This window comes from Athene noctua, chromosome 6, assembly GCF_965140245.1.
Source record: "Athene noctua chromosome 6, bAthNoc1.hap1.1, whole genome shotgun sequence".
Lineage (NCBI taxonomy): Eukaryota > Metazoa > Chordata > Aves > Strigiformes > Strigidae > Athene > Athene noctua.
In genome coordinates, this window is record NC_134042.1 from 17783828 (window position 1) to 17805917 (window position 22090).

Consider the following 22090-nt stretch of genomic DNA (forward strand, 5'->3'; position numbering starts at 1 on the left):
TTATGTTGTACTTAAATGTTTTCAGTTCTCTGGTTCTTTAAAGACTGCTTGGTGCTAGTGTGACAACTTAGAGAAGTTATTGCAGTCTAGAATTACTACATTTGGTAAAGGAATGAAGTGTGCTTTTTACAGTATACCTAGCTTTTTATTTGTCTTGTGCAAACCTAATATTCTTCCAATATGTTAGTGACACAGCTACAGACAGTCAGCCAACATCAAGCATGTAGACTGGCTTTAATAAAGGCATTTAAAAATGCAATGCAATTCTTCTGTTAAATAATTTGCAAACAATCTTTGAACAAAAACATTAAACATGAAAGGTGAAAAAGTGCAGAATAAGGTGAAAAGCAAACTTAAAGATGTGCTTAGGCTGTATCTGAACAAAAAGCAGATTTGTTGAGAAGGTACAGGGTAAAGTAAATTACCCCAATGCTGCATGGTCTTAATATTCTATTTAAAGCAGTATATGGCTCCAGGCAAAGGATGCACTTTATCTTGGACTTTGTGGTATCTACATTCAACTGGATTAAGAAGCAGAGCAACACACAAGTCCAAAATATTATTCTGTACTGCTCTGCCCCTATAGCCACTTTAATGCATATAACATTCAGACGTAGGCGCTAGAGATTGCCTCAGGCAAGCTAAAGACCATGAAGCATTCATGCAATAGGAGAGGAATAGCCATACAAAGTTAAAAAAAGAGAAAAGAATACAAACACAGGAGAATAAAGAGTAAAAAGAGCAACCAATCAGAGGCAAAAAAGGGACAGAAACAGCAACATCTTAAGAATTTTCACAAATAACTCAAGGAACTATACAGAGTAACAGCTGACAAAAATGAAGCATTTTGGTTTTGAAGCAGTGTAATTCCTATGGTCTTTTCCCCCTCTGGTTATTTGTCACGAGACAAGTATTTTGCTACTGTGAGGAATTAGCTGGTAACTTACCAACTCTTTTGTCTCAAACAAAATTACATAGGCCTAACAATCAATAAACTTGTAGGTATACACACAAGCAATATTTGCACTCAGAAATGTAAAAAAAAGTTATGAAAAAATAAACCTGTAAGCCATTTACCTTGGCAGGTTGTATAACGGTGCCATTCGGAAACATGCAACAACAGCCCTTTTGCGTTGTTTTGACAGGAGTTTGTGCCAAACAGCTTTCTTTGATCTCAGTGGTTGTTCAACCTATGGGAAAATATCTTCTAGTACATACAATGGTAAGTTTTCAGTGGTTATTCAAAACTTTCTTTTTAGCTAACATTTAATGTAGTTAGCAAATTAGAAAATGTTACAAACGCTCCCCATCATCTGAAAAAAAAATGCTTTTTTGGGAGTTCTATTTTGGTTTTTTGTTTGTTTTTAAATTAATAAGAAAAAATACTAGGGGCCTTATATATAGCACCTCTCAGTTTACACAGAAAAACTCAAGATGCCAAAGTATCTCGTGTGTGGGACTCCTTGGTAAAATTCCAAAACAGCTATTTTGTCTGTTTCTAACTACTTGTATTCAACTGTTTATGTGAATGAATTTCTGTGCTATATCACTCGTGAACGAAACAGATTAACTTTATGTGGGAAGAGTACAAATGCCTTTTTGTATTTAAATTTTATCAATTAAATGAACAGGCAACCAATTTGAACGTTGCTACAGCATCCTCAGGTGCAGAAATAGGAGATGGGCTAAAACCCGTGTATTAAAAATAAGTGCACATACAAACATCTGTTCCTAAAATGACAGATTCTGCAGCTACTGAATAGTAATGATTTGTATACTATACTTCTTGCAACTGTCCACAAAGTTTTGCAGAGGTAAATACATCCTGAGCTTTCCCTGAAGGTAAACTGAGGCACTCCAACAGATTACATTAAAAGCTTTGCATATGCAGACATCTGTATGTGCATGTATGTGCACATGAATGCATGCACTAAAATAATTTTTATCCGGAAACTTTAATAATGACACTCGTGACTGAAGTCAAAATAATCTCTACAAGGAAAAAAGAACTCAAGCTAATTTAAAACACAGTATAGACATTTAACTTTTAACCTGTTCCAGATGATACAGAGCAGCTGATATCCTCTGCACACGTTCCACATTTCTCTCAGGGTCAGTAGGTTCATCACTCTTCAAAATGTCTTTGTACAGATTTAACTGCCATTTCACAGCTGGATCATCAGACTAAAAACCAACATATTTTGTATGTAAACTGCTGAATAAAGATACTGAATTTGACTACCACCACTATTATTCTCCTAGTATAATAAAGAACATTATAACTATACCCATTTCATCTGTCCCCTTTTAGTTAAAATCTTCTAGCAGCTCAGGAAAATGGCATTAGGTTCTGTGTTTCATTGGGTAACTGAACTAAATTCTTCAGCAAGGTTCTGTATTTTCATTTCATGAAAGCAAATAAAGCACCCTGGACTTATGTATCCCATTTAACTAATTAAAAATAAGGAAGCACATATAGTATGGAGATTGAGTTTAACTCCTTGCAGAACTTCACCACCAACAGCAGAAAGCTGTTTTATGGAGTCTATAAAAGTCAGCTGGAATTTCAGCAGGTGAAGAGTTACAGCCAAACGTCTTGGGTTTTTTGCAAGACAGAAATAGAAAAAGTACGTTAAAATTACTTAGTGTGTCCAATTTAAATTTATGTAAGCACAAATTTATAGCAACCAGACAGTCATCTCCCATGTCAGATTCGTTACTCCTATTATGTTCAAAGACTGTAGGCAATGGTCTAAATTATTTATGTCTACACAATTATGAGGAAACCATTTGGTATCACCTTTGACTGTGTATTCAGCATATAAAAAGCAGGAACATAAATGTGCATGTAAAACTCTTGCGTGTTAAGATGACACAAACTTTTCGTTATCATAGTCACTTCAAACTGCATATATTCTTAAAATACTACTTAATCATTAATGCAAGTTAAGTTGAATAAGGGAAGCTGAAATACTGGGTTTTTCTTCTTCTTGGATCAAGTTGATTCTAAATAATAATAGCTTTAAAACTACCAGTATCTCAATTCTTTACACTTTTCCCATTCTATTGGACTTCCTGAAACTTGAAAAGTACCAGCCAAGGTTACAAATAAACTAATTATTGTCATGAAAAAATTATGAAGAAAAATGTTAAACCAGCAATTTTTCTAATAGCTTTTCACATTCTCTTTGTTTTTGTTTTTCACATATCACGATAAACAAACCAATTGTGACTTCTGTGTTTTAAAAATGCACATCAGCATCTTCAAGATAGATTTTATTTATGTTACCTTTTCCTGTAAATGTAAGTTGTTACGTAAATGTTCTTTGACTTCATCATCGGTATCCCTCTGTAGAAAGGTAGAAGTATTTTTCAATTCAGGTTATGATTCATCTCATAAGAACATATATAACATAGAAAAGCTATTATTTTAATATTGAAACTGAAATTCTTCTGTTTTCAAAGTACGTAAGTTACCAGAAAGGCACGGGACAAAGGCTTTCCTTAATTTTGACCACAAAACAAGGATTAAACTTTGAAGAGAATTAAAGCTAACTAATGGTATTTCAATATTTGGTCCAAATGAATATGCCTATGTAAAAAAGTATGTTGTATACAAATGGAAAATGACATGGAAATGATGGCAGCTGTCTATACACACCACTTTTTCTTGTGAAAGCACAATTAGCAGCTATAATTGCTTATAGTACATTGATATATTTAATTATATTGACTGCTTAGATAGCCATGCCTCAAAGTTCAGTTTATAAAGTTCTGCCTATTTTGCATTAAAAACTGTTACAAAGTATACACTTACATGGCTGTATCTAGTCTTAGCCAAAGAGATGAGCTCTTGATCCCCAGGAGTACACATATTCAAACCAATAGGTAGCATCTTTTTAAGAGCAGCTACAATCAAGGATGTTTGTATGGAGTACAAATCTCCTCTACGTTTTGATTTCTTTCTCTCTTGATCTTGTCCTCCAGACTATAATTAAAATAATAGAAAAGTAAATGACTGTAATCCTCTGATCACACACTTTTCCAACATGCTCTTCCCCCTAATGGTCCAAGGAAACTATGTTCCTGATGTATTATAGTACTATTAATTTAAAATTCTGCATTAGAGGAAGGGTGTACAGTCTTGAGTAGGAAATGTAAAGGAATACTTTTGGTGTGTGCCACTGCAGAGACTGCAGTAACAGTAATATTTTTATAGTAGTAACATACTTTTGTGTGCATTCATACATATGAATCTAACTATGTTTTCTGGATCTTACCTCTCAAAGAGAAACAACCCCAAAATTAAAAGCTGAGTCAGTCTCAGGAGACACTATTAGTTCTCAATGTTATAGAGACAAATTCAGGATGTTTACATTTTTGTTAGAAACTTACATAAACGTAGTTATCCAGGATCTGAACGAATTAATATTGTCTGATTTGTCTCAACTGAAAAATACCAGTATCTAAAGGGCTTTGATTCAATTCAAATAAATGCCCGTAAATTAATGCCTTCGGGAAAAGCACTGCCCTTTGTCTTTGACTAATAAAAGAAAATCTGGGATGAAAAATTAAGTATTCTGTATCTTTGAAGATCATGAGTAATAGGAAAAGGAAAACAAAAGACACAGGGAAGTAAACAGCACAACAGAGTAACATTTGCCCTATCTTCTCAGAACAGACACTGTACAACATTTCATACACAACTTTTCATTTATGAGACAGTGAATCAAAATTTTTAGAACAGACTCATATATTTAATGAACATATGGTAAACAACAACAACATAAAAATAGCCTAGTTCTGAATTCTGTACCTAGATTAAACTCCTACTACACTCAAGGGGAGTTTTGCCCAAGATAAGATTTCAGGACTAGGCCTCAAGGCTTATACAACACTACAAAATAGCAAATGCTTGCATTTAACCCTCCACATCCTTTTCCCTCTGTCAATTAATTTTTACTGACCACTGTTTTTATAATACATTGTGTAGTTCCACATAAGGATACAGCAGAATCAATTGCAATTCATTATTTACCAATTATTATCACACTTTTATCACAATAATCACTGGAAGAAAAAATGGCAGCCACACATATTCTACTCAGTGGTAAATTTTGGCAAATTCTGTCTTCTAGATGGTGAATCTCTGTGTACGTAGCTGGTGTTGAGCACTTGGCAGGTCAGAGGGAACACACAACGGATGTGGCTTCCTTTCTTAAGGAACTAACAATTGCAAGAGAGTACTTTGCCTCAAAGCTTTGCTTTTGGAAGTGCCTTAGAAGTAGCAGTGATGTAATGGCTATAATAATGACATTATTTGTACTCTACATTGACAACAGACAAACGAATCCCACAATGTATCACTATATTCCAGTGGCGTCACTATGCATCTCAAATAAGGAATAACAAAATAGGTAAGAGATATATTTAAAAAAAAAAAAAAAAACAACAAAAGAAGAGGAGATACTGGTTTACTTTTCTGCATCTTTATGCTTGAGGACATTTTACACATCCAATTTTCTTTATTTTCACTTGAGATTAATAACTAGGTATGAACAAGATAGGTGAGCCTTAAAACCTGAATATTTTTAAAACTTGAAAAGAAGATCCATTCTGCCTTTGCCATCAAATTCTGCTGTCTGTGAATTCAAAACTCCTGCTGATAAATGTGTAAGTATAGTCACAGACAGAAACCTAAATGACAATAAAATTATGTCTCTTTCAGTTCTAATATGCATCTATATGAGTAAACACAATACCTTAAAGAGCATTAAATTGGATATATTTTGCCTAAATAATTAACTGAGATAAAAGGACCTCAACAAGAAGAATGATACAATCTTGTTGCTTAACAACACAAAACGATCTTACTTGTCTGAGGATTTAAACACACAAATGGACATTTCTTCAGCAAACATACATAGAAAATAAATTACAGATTCTCCAGTAGATTCATAATAATTATATAATCAGAAAGAAGAAGGAATTTATTTATACTAAAAAACCCCAGGAAATATTGGTTAAGATGATGGAATTAATATTTTTATAGTATTTCCAACCCTCCTTAAACCTACAATTTTCTGACATTATCATGAGAGTATTTATTAAATCCTACTCTATATACCTAGGGAAGTTTGACAGTAGCAAAGCATGAAATCAGTTTAACACAACTGCTCACTTTTTAACTTATGCCTCCAATTTCATTGATTAAAAAGTCTTCACAGCATCACGTGTGCTTCTCAGCACACAGGGTGAAAGGAAAGATGAAAGGGTTTTATGCTCCATTTTGCTGTTCATTCTGCTTCCCCAATGAAGAACACACCATAGGTCAGAAAGTACTCATCTATATTAGAAATTCATATTAAAAAAAGATAATATGAATGATTCAAAGGAAGGTGGACTACGGTTCACTGGAGACAACGCTTTGAATACATTAAATAAAAGACACAATGATTATTCAAAAGCTTTGTCACACCTCACATCTTTAGTAAAGAACATTTCAATTTTGGAAAAATGTAGAATTTCAACTCTATATCTAAATCTAAACTTACTGGTTCTAATACAATATTCTATTCATCTACAGACAGGGTATAGTTTGTAGCACATTTACCCTGAATATCTTTCTTGAATATCACAAGCCAAATACATGTTTCTGGTGACTCTACTTAGGTATTGCATTTACAATGTCTGCTTCAATATATTACCAAAAAGTCAGAATGCAGAAAGACAGCAGAGGCAGAATGTACATCTTAAATAACTAGAAAAAGTAGTTTTACTACATTTTCACATTAAGCAACATGTGAGAGAGCCAAAGGGAATTCCAGCTGCTCTGGTCCATTAATGCCACTTTAACTTGGAGAAAATTTTTAGTAGGTGGAACCCGGGCCTTTACTTTGTGACGCCACTGCTGTGATCAATGGAAAGAATGCTTGGAGCCTGATCATCTCTAAATCTGAAACAAAGACACATCATGCACTTTGACCTGTACCTTTACTTGCATGGCCTGTATGAAAGAAAAATAAAGGGGAAAAAACATAAGTAAAAGAGATGAAAAGATGATAATTTTACAAGTTAGTAATAAACATACTCAACTTTATCAGGACAATAAAAATATTCTAAGTAAGTTTGTAGCTAAACCAATAGGCTGTAAGTGTATAATCAAATTCAGCTTAATCCCTATTAAATGATTGAACTTCTGAATTTATCTGTTGCTGTTCAGCACTACAATTTGCTTCTTCAGCACATAAGGAAGTACATCCAGTAAGCAAATCCGTATACTAATTACTGCACTTCTTCCGTTGTTAAAAGGAAGAAACTGTCTGGAATCCTGCATGGTCCAGTAATGAAAAATATTCACATTTTCACCAAAATAGCTCTTTCTACCTCTTTTACCCACCAAAATATGATTGACAAAAATTATGTTTAGAAATGGAAATCAAACTATCACTGTGAAGATGCAGCATTTACAGATATATTTTCCCATTGCATAGCTCATTACTATTTTGGAGACAGCGTGAGATAAACTTGACTTAAGCTTATATCTCTCAGCAGTACCCATTTTGAGAACACTATTATAAACTCAACTGTAACTCTCATACATACACAGGTTTTTTTACCATAAATACACTTAAACAAACATGTATTCCATAGTCAACACTACATTATCATTGTGTCAGGTAAGCTTAAGAAGATAACAACAGAACCATGTAGTTATGGTAAAATGGCCAAAAAATCAACTATTACTCAAAAAAATCCTTGACCAGGCATGGGAAAAATATTATAGAAAACTGTTGGTTAAAAACAAACAGAAAAAACCATTAACACAAACAACCCCCTCCTTCTGTGATAGCTCTAACAGTAACTTTCTATTCTTGAATTAGCCTCAAAATTTTGAAGACAAGCTATTTTTAAAGCCTCTTTTTATATCCTACTATATTTATATCACATAGTGAAGAAAACCAGCTACATGTCAAGAAAGACTGAAAGACTAATCATCAAATTGTTAAGCATCTTAGAATCTTCAATACCTTACTCAGACAAACAGCAAATTTTAATTGAAAATTTCAATTGCGTGAAATATGTAGATGCTGCACAGACATGGCTCAGCAGATATACACTGAAGGTAAGTAAAGACAAGATGTTAATTATATTTCATTTATTAGAGATGACCATAAAAGTAATCCACTCTTGATTTACCACAGTATATCTAAAGGATACGTATTCTATGCAATTGAAATAGTCTTAAAGAAGAGATCTAAAATTATTACAGAAAATACTAACATGAAATCCTCTAATTATCATAAATTTGCAACTAATATGTATTACATATTACAAATGGGCACAAATCACAATGTTGTTTCATAATACAAATGGATTTTATGACTGCCTCAAACTTCTATAATAGGTCTATGCAAATGCTTTTTAAAAAAAGCTATAAAAAAATTAATAATGAGGGCCAGTCAAATAAAACTTCTGTACTTTATGCAAGTGTTTAGCAACTGAGGTTATATGTCCAGCCAGACATTCATTTTGATTCTAAAACTTACACAGAAAAATTGCCCACATATGTATTACACATCTATTATGTACATGTATATGTATATGCTTAATCTTTTATACCAATTAACTGTAAAACACAATAGGATGTCATTGAATCATAATCAAAATGCTGTTTTATCAACAAACCTATGAAGGGTTCAAAAATAACAGATTAGCAGAGTTGAATGTGTTTAAATTCTCCATTTCAACACTTCTATCACAAATCTGTTATTTCAACGCAATCTAAGTTACCAGTCTCTCTCAGACTATAAATTCTCTAACTTACCATTCCCCTTCGAGCAATCTGCTGCCATTTTTTTAGAAAAGAAAAATTAAAAAACTTGCTCAGCTGTTAATACATTTATTTGAGAAAATATCAAAGTTAATATTGTATAATCAAAACACAATGGGAACTTAATTTATTGATTGTAACAAGGAATCATTTGTTATCCCTGCTATTAGCTAATGATAAATAATCTAATCATAATCCTTCATACTCTGCATTATTTTTTTTTTTTTGCATATGGCATGTAAAGATACAGGACCTTCCATACCTTACACACTAGTACTATCACAGTATCTTGTATATTAGGAAAAATACGAAGTCTATGTTGTAAGACAGACAGTTGTCTAAAGCAGTCTGAGATCAGCATGGGCTTTACTACTTTAAGAGACACCGAACTGCTCTGTCTTGGGCCAACTGTTAATAGCCAATGTTCATATTCATATTCTCATGCTTGATAAATACAGGATATGCTTGCTTCCACTAAAAATGTGAATAAAGAGGAACTGGTGATGAAGAGAAAAGTGCTAATTGTTCTATTAATGTACTACTTGCTGACCTGAAAGTTAATATTAAATCAAAAATTATAAAAATCATATTCCTTAACATAATGTCCTCTACTGATTATTCTCTGATTATATAAATAATTATCAACCCTTGTAAGAAGTCCTGAAATTCAGTTACTTAGAGAATTTATTTTTTATTCTAAACTATGCAGACTTTTTTAAAAAAATATATTCAGATCTAAATGCATGCTTTAATGAATGCACTGGTTTGGGGGCACTTACATTATGTATTAGGAAATGTTATCCATTTCCTGCTTAGAAACCATATATAGAAAACCAATAGAACACCTTAAAAGATGCCTTATGTATTGTAACTCGTGAAACAAATGCCTACCTAAATGATCAACTGTTCTTCAGTCATTCCTGCAGATATGGTACCATATTAATAAAATATTAAATAATGAAAATTATGTTCCTTTATTTCTTCCTATATTAGCAAAAACCATGCAGTGTCCCTGAATGCTATGATTTGATATTAATGTTTACCAAAAAATATACGCATATAAAAAAAAAAATCTCCCTGTACTGTATACCCATATGAAAAAAAGAGCATTTACATATTTATACATAATATATCTGCATGTTTAAATATAGACAACAGGCATTTGAGAATGTAATCTCAAAACCAAACTCTTACAGTTTTGGGACATATAGATTCTTGATGTTAAAGTCCTGTGATTTTATTCAAAATGGAGCAGTATGAGGGATACATATTCTTTATTTTGTAAAGATTTGTTTTGTCACTGCTGTCATGCCAGACTGACTAAAATATGTCACTAACAGTTTACATCATATTATCCTATTATCAGTAATGCAGTGAGACAGAATTTAGACTAAACGTGAATCACCTGATTCTAATCTGTCATGTTTTTAAAAAAGTACACCTAATTCTTGGCTCCTCAGGCCAATTCTAACACATAATGTCAAAGTGTATGTATTAAATGTATGTATAGTGATTGCCATATCATAAAAGTACAGCGCTACAGGTTAGACTCTGTTATTGTGCAACTAACTGATCATCAAATACCCTTGGCTGTGCCCACTACTCATCTTGCTAATGACAAGAATACAAACATTTCTATTCTATCATACAGTCTCAATGAGCTGCATCTTGAAAACAAGGAATATTATAAATTTCCTTTTCTCAAAATTCTGGAATTGTCTATATAGTTTAAATTGTTGTTTAGTGTAAGTCATGAACTAATGATGAACAGAAAATCTGTTATTTTTGCTTGTAAACTTTCCAGTATGGAAAGGGTTTGGCTTAACTAAGTTTCGGTACTTAAAATAGAAGAGAAGCAAACGTTTTTTAAAATAATTAAAAAATTTAAAAGAATGAAATATAATGGCACATTTTATCTGACTCTTTATTGTCTAAAGCTGGACTTACAGTAGCTAGGTTACAGACATTCAAAATATAGTGAAATACAGAACAATAAACTCCCCCACTTCTCTGGAACACTTTCAAAGTAGGATTACTCCAAATGCATTGCAAATATGAATAAACCAAAGGGTTCTTTGCTACATTTACCACAGATAATTTGGAATTAGACTTCAGCTGGCTTTAGTTGAGTAAGGCAGTCTTCCTCAGCTAATGTCAAAGAGGCATTTTTTACCTTGACAACATGCATTTTCTCTATTATACAGGTAACAAATGCACTTTCCAGCCATCATATCAGCATCTTGTCGTATTGAAAATGAGCAAAAAAGAAATTAATGTGGTCATTAATAAGAAACAAGAAAAATAGTGCACACATGGCACACTATGTATATGAATAAAGAGGTATATGCAAAGACAGCATTCTTCAATCAAAACTGACAGAACAATACTGACTGACGTTCACAAGAAAAAGATCAGGCAACCAATGTTTCTTCACTTGCTTTTATAAAATAGTCTACCTGTTTTCTTTTTTTGTGAAAGATCAACAATCCATATTATATATTACAACCCATTTTCTATTATACATGTATCTTTTCCAAGACCTTTATTTTAAATTTTATGTCTTCGACTACTTAGCAGACATTTAATAAATAACTGTAAGGTACATAGCCTGTACTTTGCGTAGTAGTTGTCATGTCTACCACCAAGGTTTTGTTTTTCCTACCAGCACAACAGCTGTAATCTGAGTAGATTTTCAGAGCCTTCTTACAACACACTAAGCACATGCTGAAGATTTAACTGATCCACAAATTTTTATTAACTTACTTTAGACATCTTGCTCTTGGTGTCTCCTGTTAAAAATGCCAAATTGTTGATTTCGTTCTGAATCACAAAATTTTGTTCTTCTCTTTTGAAATTCTAAAGATGAAAAGAAAAAAATAAATATCACCTGGAGTTTCATTCATCCACATGTACCACGTTTATATTTAAAGACAAACTGAAATGGAAGAAAAATTATGCATCTTATCTTACATGTGATTTACACCACAGGATAAAAACTTCAGCTACCATTCGAAAGAGTTCATCAGAATCTGCATCTGGTTTCTTCAGCCAATTGGCTCTAGTTACAAAAACAAGAGAAATTTAAAATAAGACATTTTAAATAAGACGACTGAATATAACAATCTCTAATGGATCAGGTTACATTTGTATGGTCAGTCTTGGAATTTATGAGAATCACTTCAATTTTCCATGGCCATAGTTAGAGAGACCATTTTTCATGACCACTTAACTCATCTCCATTCTTGGCTACTTATTGCTGCCTGCTCCTCCTCCCCATGGTGCCACACATTATTTTTGTGCCTATTCTGTGAACCAGACTAGAAAACAGACTTGACTGTAAAGCAGAACTCTTTCTCTGAGTATTTATCTTCTTTTTTCTTTCCCCCCCTAATAAAACTTTGTTATGAAAATTTTGTGCTGATCCAGAAGAAAACACTATAATGGGGAGAGGAGGAAGAGTACAGGGAAATGAGTGACTGGGTAGAGCTGTAAGGACTGCTTAATGTGGTTTATTTTTGTAATTCAGGAACTAATACAACTTCAGTCCGGGTCCATCTACATAAAGATGCTCAGAAAACTCGGGGAAATGAACTAACAAATGCAGCCCCTGTAAATTTCTCTAAATTAAAATGCATTAATATGACCATACATAAAGCAGGCATCTGACAGCAGACATGGAAAGAATTATTATATTGTAACTTATGCTCATTAACTCTATCTTTCTAGTTGAATTTCTCCACAGCCCAGTTAAATCTGTGTTTTTTAAAAATTTAAAGTGTTTCCTTGCCAACAAGGTCTGACATAGTAAAGCCTTGAGTTATATATAAAAAGCAAATAATTCTCAGTGTAAATTAGTTCACAGCATAAATGATCATGCATGCAGTGAAAATGCTCCTAACTATCCCAGTATGTACTAATGACTAAAATATATAAGTAGACAATTATTGCATACAGAACAACGTTATTAAGGATAGGGTTAAGATACTGTAGATACTGAGATACTAGAAATACTTTAGATATTCTTCTGAAGAGCATCTTGGGGTCACATTCTGGGACAAATGAAAGGGGAAGTGTAAGCACAGAATAAACCGTCATTAAATGGTTGAGGAGAAAAACTGGTAACTCCAAAGGCAATACAGTGTTGTCCAAAACTTTTTATTTCTGTCTTAAAAAAATCAACACAAATGATTAACATCTTTGTGGTCATCATCTACAAACAGAGTGATTCAACTGAGGCAAAATAAGTTTTCAGCCCTTCATTAGCAGTTAAAGGGTTTAGCTGGTTTTTAGTTTCTGAAAGGTATATGCATTTGTAATGTCATTGGGCTGTGGTAGCACAATTCTGGTTGGGATATGCATTCTCAATTATAATAGTGCAGTTACAGTACAACCAAATGAGCCAAATGCATGTAAGAAAAAGGTGTGAATTCAAGGTATATCATTCTGTAAGTTAAGAATCTTAAAATACTTAGGATCTGATTCTCAGCATAACATTAAATGCCTTGTGTTCTTTCTGATTATTTGATCATGGACTCCAGCACATTAACTAATAAATATGAGTTCAAATATTAGTTTTTATTTACCTGTTGTTGTCTACATAACGTATCAACATTGGATAGAAGGCATAAAGGTCTCTACAGAGAATAGCAAACTCATCAAGAATGAGTAGCTCAGCTTCTTGGGTGTCAGTTTTACTATCTGCTCTCAGTTGCTCTTCTTCCACCACGATCTTTATAGCCTTCTTCTTCAATTTCTCCAGTGTTGGAATAAAGTGAGTTTTGAGCAGATCAGGCCTGGCTTTGCTGATGATGGGTTGAGCATAAACTATAAGTAAAAATATAAGCTATCCTATGATTAATGCATAATTGATGGTTTTTATCTTAATAAGAACTCTGCAGTGCTAGAAAACATATAGGTCATAGTGCTTCACATATTTCTGTGAATATTAATAAAACCATGAATATAGTTTTAAAACAACTGTGTGTATTGATAGATTAAAAGCTAGTTATTGGGAACTGAGATTATAAGTATTTCGACCTTATGTCAATTAAACCACCATGATTTCGGCAAGTCACATGTCTCTAACTTAGAAGCTAAACAAAGTAGGGATTGAGACACAAAGTCCTCATAAAATACCGTTGGGGGCTTTTTTGTGGTTTTTTTTTGTACACAGTGTCAGAATACGGTCAGAGGACAGTGTTCTGGAAGAATTCTTTTATCTCTTTTGCCTTGGGCAAACTAAAATGCAAAGAATGAATGACTAATTCAAGATCATAGTTATATTTTGTACAAGCATTAATAACAAAAAGCAGATTGCCTATGTCAAAAATCCTTGGAAGAACCACATTATCTCCCTACATAGATAAGCAGCCACTACAAAACTGCAAGCAGTGGTCTCTACAGTTAAGCAACGGCTTTAAACTGAAAGAGGGCAGATTTAGATTAGATACAAGGAAGAAATTCTTCCCTGTGAGGGTGGTGAGGCACGGGCACAGGTTGCCCAGAGCAGCTGTGGCTGCCCCCTCCCTGGCAGTGCTCAAGGCCAGGCTGGACGGGGCTGTGAGCAACCTGGGCTAGGGGAAGGTGTCCCTGCCCATGGCAGGGGGGTGGGAACTAGGTGATCCTTAAGGTCCCTTCCAACCCAAACTAGTCTATGATTCTATGAATCTATGATTTTCCTGACAACTTATTGCATATTATACTCTTACACTGTTTAAGATGAATGATAAAATTTGGATACAGTTGTATGGTTTTGGCTGGGATAGTTAATTTTCTTCACAGTAGCTAGTATGGGCCTATGTTCTGGATTTTGCTGGAAACAGCTTTGATAACACAGGGATCTTTTTGTTACTGCTGAGCTGTGCTTACACAGAGTCAAGGATTTTCTGCTTCTCACCCCACCTCACCAGCGAGTAGGCTGGGGGTGCACAGGGGGTTGGGAGGGGACACAGCCAGGGCAGCTGACCCCAACTGACCTAAGGGGTATCCCAGACCATATGATGTCATGCTCAGCATATACAGCTGGGGGAAGAAGGAAGGGGCGGGGGGGGGGGGGGGGGGGGGGGCATTCAGAGTGATGCCATTTGTCTTCCCATGTAACTGTTACACATGATGGATCCCTGATTTCCTGGAGACGGCTGAGCACCTGCCTGCCAATGGGAAGTGGTAAATTAATTCCTATTTTGCTTTACCTATTAAACTGTTTTTATTTCAACCCACGAGTTTACTCTCTTTTACTCTTTTCTGAGTCTGTCCCCCATCCACTGGACAGGGAGTGAGCGAGTGGATGGGTGGTGCTTAGTTAATGGCTAGGGTTAAACCACAGCAGTAAATTTCTTTAGCTAGCTAGCTACTAAATGTTACAGGACATTTTGAGAAATCTGCCTGCTCATTTAATAGCTGGCACAGTTACTCAGGTAGAGCAACTAATTCTGAACTTGGGTTACTCCTGGAATTATTTCACCATATACACTTTATCTTTTGTCCTGATATTTCATGAAAAGAATTCACAGGACTTATACTCTCTACTGCAATACTCAGTCCTTGGGTGTCTTGAAAATAAGTGGAATTCACAACTCCAAATTAAATGCAAAGGCTGTTACACAGTGCATAGAGAATTAAGATTTTCAAAATTCATTACATTGTACAGAAAGCTCTGTGCTTACATTGATGCTACAATGCATGCATAAAATAATAATAAAAAGTAAAATATATTTATCTTTTTGTTACTTATCTACTTTTTATCTTTCTTTCTTGCTGTTTTTATTTTAATTTTTTATTATTATATCACTTGGTAATATGGTAAAGTGTAGCAAAGTAATTAAATATTATTAGGTACAATTACTGTTTAAAAATATTTACAGTACCTGCAATTCTTTTCATCCAAGATGCTTCATCTATTCCCAGATTGTTGTTAATGATTTTCAGAATGTTTCCAAGAATGATGCTCAGATGTTCAGATGTTATCATTGTACAGCAAAGCCCAGTACTTTGAGGAACACTCTCAGTTCCTCTTTCCCACCAGTAGGACAAGTAGTTGCACAGCATGGGTAAGATAACTTCAATTACATGAGGCATTTCAGTATACCTTGCTCCAGATTCTGCTAAATCATTAATTTCCTTTATTAGTCCATCCAACTGAGGGATCTCTGGACACATCTCTTCTACTGTATCAGGCATGCCTAGAACTGCAAGTAAAGGCAGAAGAGAAAAAAGAGTCATTAACAAAAGAGAACATGTACGTTCATCTATGTTTAAATTTTAAATACAAATAACATTGTCATGTTTTTCCCTGTCACTGACTTGGGCAGACATAACTGTAATAAGACTTTAGGGTATATAGGTCTCTCATCTCATAAATTATGTGTTTCTGATGATATGCATATAACACTGATGTAGACAATAGCTGCCATAAAGTTATGGCTTTACCATAAGGTGTCCTGCAATTATCAGATCAGCTGTGTAAAAGTGTAGAACGGAGAGCTTATATCAATATTGGATGAACTCTGGCCATTGTTTCCATAATCATTCACAACTCGTGTCAATTTGCAAAAGATTAAATCCACCTCAGGGAAAAGGAAACAAACAGCTCAAAACTATGGCTGAGATTAAACTGTACCCATTTCATGAACTCTGCACATCTATCTCATAATAAAAATGCCAGGAAAGATTTCCAGTTGTCAGAGGCTTGTATTAGAAACTGAAGGGTACTTATTCAGCAATTAACGACCTATCATAATCTAATTACAGTCACTCTAGCAAAATTCTTCTTCCACCAGTGCTGCTTCTATAAAGTAGAGCTGACAGGAAGGAAGGGCTAGCTCAAAGCTTTTCCATAACTGATTTTAGATGGGAAAACCGTTATGAAGCATATGGAATCATCAGTCTACCTACTTTTTTGTTTGTTTGTTTAGAGGAACAATTATTTTGTCAGGTAACGTCTCTTACATGGATTAACAAGGAAAATACTGAAATACTTTGAAATATGATGGTCCATGAAGAGTAAGTCGGGATAAAAGCAAGCAAAGAAAATCTATGTAGGACTCATGCTGATTTGATTAAGTTTTTATGGAATCAAAGTCATATTCTGTCAGGAATTCCCTATACCTAACTGCACGGGAGTACTGGCAACATAACAAAATACAGATAATTTTCCTGTTCACATAAATAAGATATTAAACCTCTTGCATGTTGCTAGTAAGAACACAACTGTACAATTTTCTAAAAATTTTTGTAATGTAGGTAAGATCTTCAAGTAAGCTTCAAATACCACAATATGCAGTTTAAGAAAAGAATTCAAGCATCATATTTAGAAAAATATCCAAATATCCTAGGAGCAATGTTAACACAGTCTCAACAAAGTGCAAGGCTAACATGAGAAGTAAATCAAAGAGCAATAGTAGGAGTTCTCTGAAACATATATCTGTCTTTCATTCATTATTACAAATTCTTTCGACTACTATTATCTGGAGAGGAGCAAACACCTTTTTTTTTTTTTTTTCCCCCTTCATTGAGGAACACTACTTACTTGCTCTTTCTCTTGCACTTTTTGTGTTGAAGACAGACAATGGGTTGTAATGGTTGAGAGAAGGTTCAAGGAACGCTACTGGAATGGCTGCTGCGAGAGAGGCTAAGCACTCACCAAGTGCAGGACGCTGCCTGTATGTGAGAGACACAAAGAGTTACCTAAGATGAAAAGTCTTTCATTAGGCTTTTAATGTCTAACATGCATTATAAAGTAGTATTAACATTTACTGCTGATTTAGTTAATCTTTTTAAATCATAAGGAACAACTATTCTGAAAAACTGTATTTCTCACACGAACAAAACTGTTGGAAATTAGAGTGGTACAGGAAACATAGTGTTTAAAAAAACCAAACTTCACCAAGCATTGTATATTAAATGCAAATTGCTCCACAGTGCCACTGTGTGACTACAAGCAATAGAAAACATGTCTAGAATATGAACAAAGAATAGATTAGTAACTGCTTATTCTTATTATACCTTTGGTTTTCTTAAACAAAGAGCAAATGCATATAATCAATAGGAATTTGTTTTGGCAGTCATACCCTTTTTCTAGATTTCACTTCTTTGCTGTACCCGTATACATATTTCTTTTTCTTCACACATCACACCATTATATAGTCAAATGATGAGAAAGACTATTGCTACTTATTGAAGACTGATTTCATGACTTTATGGCATTCTGTGTGGCTGTTCTGAAAGTGGCAATTTTGCATTACCCCGAACAACCTTCCCATGTTCCTATTTTCTGTTCTGTGCTAGCACTAAAACTTAGATAGCATCTTGATAAACTGGATGAAATAACTGGTCCAGATAAAAATAAATCTCACAATAAAACCAAAACTAACCAAGCCAAAGAAACAGCGACAAAACATGCTCATCATCTGGCTGCATAAACACTATTTTCCAGAAAGAAAAAAAGGGGGTGGAAATGTACACATGAAGATGCAAGAGATCCTGAGACAGTCCTTTTCAGCATAAGACCAGACTCACACTGGCTTAAAACTAAAGCTAAGATACTCTTTTGAAGTTCTGAAGCACTGTTTGTATAAGATGCCTTACAGATTTTGTTACACTTGACATACAGATTGGATAAAGACAGCACACACCTTCCATCCTTTGAAGCTCTATGGTTTTTTTGGAATAGGCATGGACCTGTTGGAGTGGGTCCAGAGGAGAGACACAAAAATGATCATAGGAATCTATGAATAAGGACTGAAAGAGTTGGGGTTGTTCACCCTGGAGTACAGAAAGCTCTGGGGAATCTGTATCATGGCCTTTCAGTATTTAAAGGGGGCTTATAAGAAAGATGGGGAGAGACTTTTTAGCAGGACCTGTAGCGACAGGAGGAGTAATGGTTTTAAACTAAAAGAGGGTAGATTTAGACTAGATATAAGGAAGAAGTTTTTTACCATGAGGGTGGTGAGACACTGGAACAGGTTGCCCAGAGAGGTGCTTCATCCCTGGAAACATTCAAGGTCAGGCTGGACAAGGCTTTGAGCAACCTGATCTAGTTGAAGACGTCCCTGCTCATTACAGCTGGGATGGACTAGATGACCTTTAAAGGTCCCTTTCAACCCAAACCATTCTATGATTCTATGATTGTTCAACTTCCAGGAATAACAACAGTCTTTTTAAGATTCCTTCACGTCAACACAGCCTTCCTCATTGTATGACCTGAAGTCAGAGATGTGACCCACCTACTTCCTCATCTTTAACTGCCTGTGTCAATTTTTATTTCACAACCATGCTGGAATGTGTAGAGATACGCAACTATATACCCTCGAACTTCTTTTGTTGCAGGAGAAACAGAAGAAATTGGCAAAAGCAATGACCTCACAAAATTTAAAAACATAAAGAAGGATTTTTGTTCACTTGGGTATTTCATGTAATTTGATTTGCATAACATTATTTCAAGGTGAATGCTCATTCGTTCTCTGTACAGGATTACTACTCTTTACTGTAGGTTTACTACCATCAAAGAAATGGAAAATGCAGAAATCAATTACTGCAAAATTAAAAAGAAACTATGTGCTCTATCTGTATATCTATGTCATTTCCCTTACATTCTGACTGTACATTTTGCAACAAAATATATGATACATTAATATCACAAATAGCAAGCACAGAACATTTCATTAAAAAACAAATTCTTGATAATGTTAGAATTCCTACTATATTTTAGAGCACAGCAATATTCTTTTTCCAATTTAAATTGTAATGAAAGATGCAATATTATATATAGGAAATTTTATTATATCTTTGCCTTCTGTTTGATCAAGAAGGAAAAACTTGGTGTGTGTACATATATATGCAAACAAACACATATTAAAAAGTACTTTGAAAAGACTAAAATCACATGCATGACAATGTCATAATGCATACCCATCTTTCTATATGAAGGAGGATACTAAGAAGCTGAAATAAGGGAAGGTGAACAACTATACAATAATGCTGAGAAAATTATTCTAAGTACACAGATATTTTCTGTCATGTAGAAGTCCTAAATATGACAAACCAAGGAAAAGCCTATAATTTTGCAGGACACAAATTAGAAAAGATAAAAAGAATTTCAGAGCAGATGGTCACTGACATAAAAAGCAAATAATATCAAATAAATCACTCAGTGAACTGAGTGGTTCAATAGAATTAATGGAGTAAAACGTAAAGAAAAGACAAATTAACACTTTAGACAAAATATGTTAGAATGACAACTAACTGGAAACTTTCACTCCAAAGGAAACATTCACTCCAAAGAATAAGAAAGTCCTGTCAGAGTTTGATGTGCAAAGTCTAGGAGGAAGTGGAAAACACTTCAAATGTAATCAAGTCAATCTAGACTTTGAAAAATGAAATCAAGATAAAAGACCACCAACTGATGGTAGTCATGAAGAAGCATTTCCTATTACGCCATTGTTATAACAGACTTTCTTGCATCTTTGGCAGTCTTCATTTTGAGAAGCCTCAAACAGGTCAAATCGAAGTCTTACACTGAACAATCTGGATATGTATGCATGACCGAATACATCAGGTAATTTTGTCATATTTAACTACATACATTAAAAATATATGCTATAATTTCCTAACTTCTGTAGAAGTTTGTATATCTTATTACTAGTACAGTTATTTCACCATTTGTGCTAAAAATCCTTTAGAAATGTGTTTCTATAAACTAACCATGAAAAGACCAAAACACCATAAAGGGACATACAACTTTTGGGTACTGGGTATGAAAAGGGAGCTTCCAACACCAAATTCAGGACCTAAATTCCTGATGCAGTGAATTAAAAGAAATGGGTAGTGGGTAGGAATTCATAGTCAGAATACATACAGCAATAATAGTACACTTGCCAGTAGAGCATTAGGGCTCAAAATGGTCAGAAACTACTGCATTTTTGTATCCAGCCCTCAACGTTTACAAACCACAGAGACATTTAAAGAAGAAAGGTCCACAGAGAAATTAGAAACATTTCCAACATCCTAAACAAGCTAAACACTCTCTGTACAAAATGGAAGTTTCTCACAACAAAGCAGCAGCAATCCAGCTTAGTATTAGTCCTGACTCCAGCAGCCAGAAGTCTTGTAGAATCAGCTAAACTATTTCAGCCATGAACAGTGATATTGACCTATAAAAAGTGAGCTATGACTCATCCTGCAATAGAAGGTAAAACTTCTTAATGTCTTTGCCAAAATTCTCTAGGAGAAAAACTGCACTTTGATCCTAAATCTGAACATTGTTTAACTTGAATAACTTCACGTCAGCTTAATCATTCACTTATAAGTTTTCCTGAAATATTGAGCAGTGTGTTTGAAATCCTGCCTCCCACCTAGACACTGATTTCTGCCTACAGCCTTAAGAGCCTGAGTGAATCTAGTGAAAACCAAACTAAATTAAATCCACAGTTGAAAACCTCTCACACAGCCTTAGAAGACTAATTAATTTTCTCAGATATATCTGATCTGATCACTCTTCCCTTCTGTTGGAAGTGTGGGAAAAGCAAAAGAGTGAAAAATCTGTAAAACACATTTCCTTGACACATGGTGCACAGAACAAACACAGGAGGGGACAGAGATCCAGTGATTTGTGTTGCTGTGGTGCCAAGAAGGAGCGTGAAGCAAGGTGGAGGCTGTACGGTCCCGTTCTACTTATCTCAAGGACAGATTTGCAGTAGTCTGTCGACCTTGTCTCTCATACTCCCTCTTTTCCCACAAAAAACAGTGCACCACCTACACCAAGGAATGTACCGCGTCGTTACTCAAGAGATAATGACTTGACCGTAGTGCCACCTGCTCATACATACATACTAAGATAAATACTGTCCCGAGTTTATATTTAACTTTGAGGGACAATAATCCAACACCAAATTGGAGGGACAGATGGATGAGTTTGTGCTCCTCACCCCCCATCCCCAGAAGGGATGCCTTTTGGTAAGATTTGAGTCCTTAGCTAGGCCAAGCGACTACCAGGGAATTAAGTGTGTGTGATTGCAATTGTTTTTCTTTTGTGTATAGTGCTATATGGCCAACCTGCAGTTTGTGCGTTTATCACAGGCAATCTTAAAGAATCTGTAAATGCTGCATGAGAATAAACTGTACTATTCGTGAACCTGACTGCTTCTCTTGAATGTAACCAGACCCGTAGAATACAGGCTGCTCGTGCATCTGGTGTCAGGCCTATAGTTACAGCCCTAATTGGCATACCTACCAAGAGGTAAGTCCAGCCGCCCCCAGCCC

General features: G+C 34.7%; 1 protein-coding gene across 1 annotated transcript in view; it reads right to left on the reverse strand.

The window, feature by feature from the left end:
* RYR3 (ryanodine receptor 3) overlaps positions 1-22090 on the reverse strand; it is a 241883-nt gene that overhangs the window by 41614 nt on the left and 178179 nt on the right. Inside the window, exons 65-74 of the mRNA XM_074909779.1 lie at positions 17361-17491; positions 15700-16020; positions 13417-13657; positions 11804-11891; positions 11597-11689; positions 6992-7006; positions 3818-3988; positions 3290-3349; positions 2053-2184; positions 1078-1190 (exon numbers count right to left, since the gene is read on the reverse strand). Coding sequence (XP_074765880.1) covers positions 1078-1190; positions 2053-2184; positions 3290-3349; positions 3818-3988; positions 6992-7006; positions 11597-11689; positions 11804-11891; positions 13417-13657; positions 15700-16020; positions 17361-17491 — 1365 coding nt within the window. The remainder of the gene's footprint in view (positions 1-1077; positions 1191-2052; positions 2185-3289; positions 3350-3817; positions 3989-6991; positions 7007-11596; positions 11690-11803; positions 11892-13416; positions 13658-15699; positions 16021-17360; positions 17492-22090) is intronic.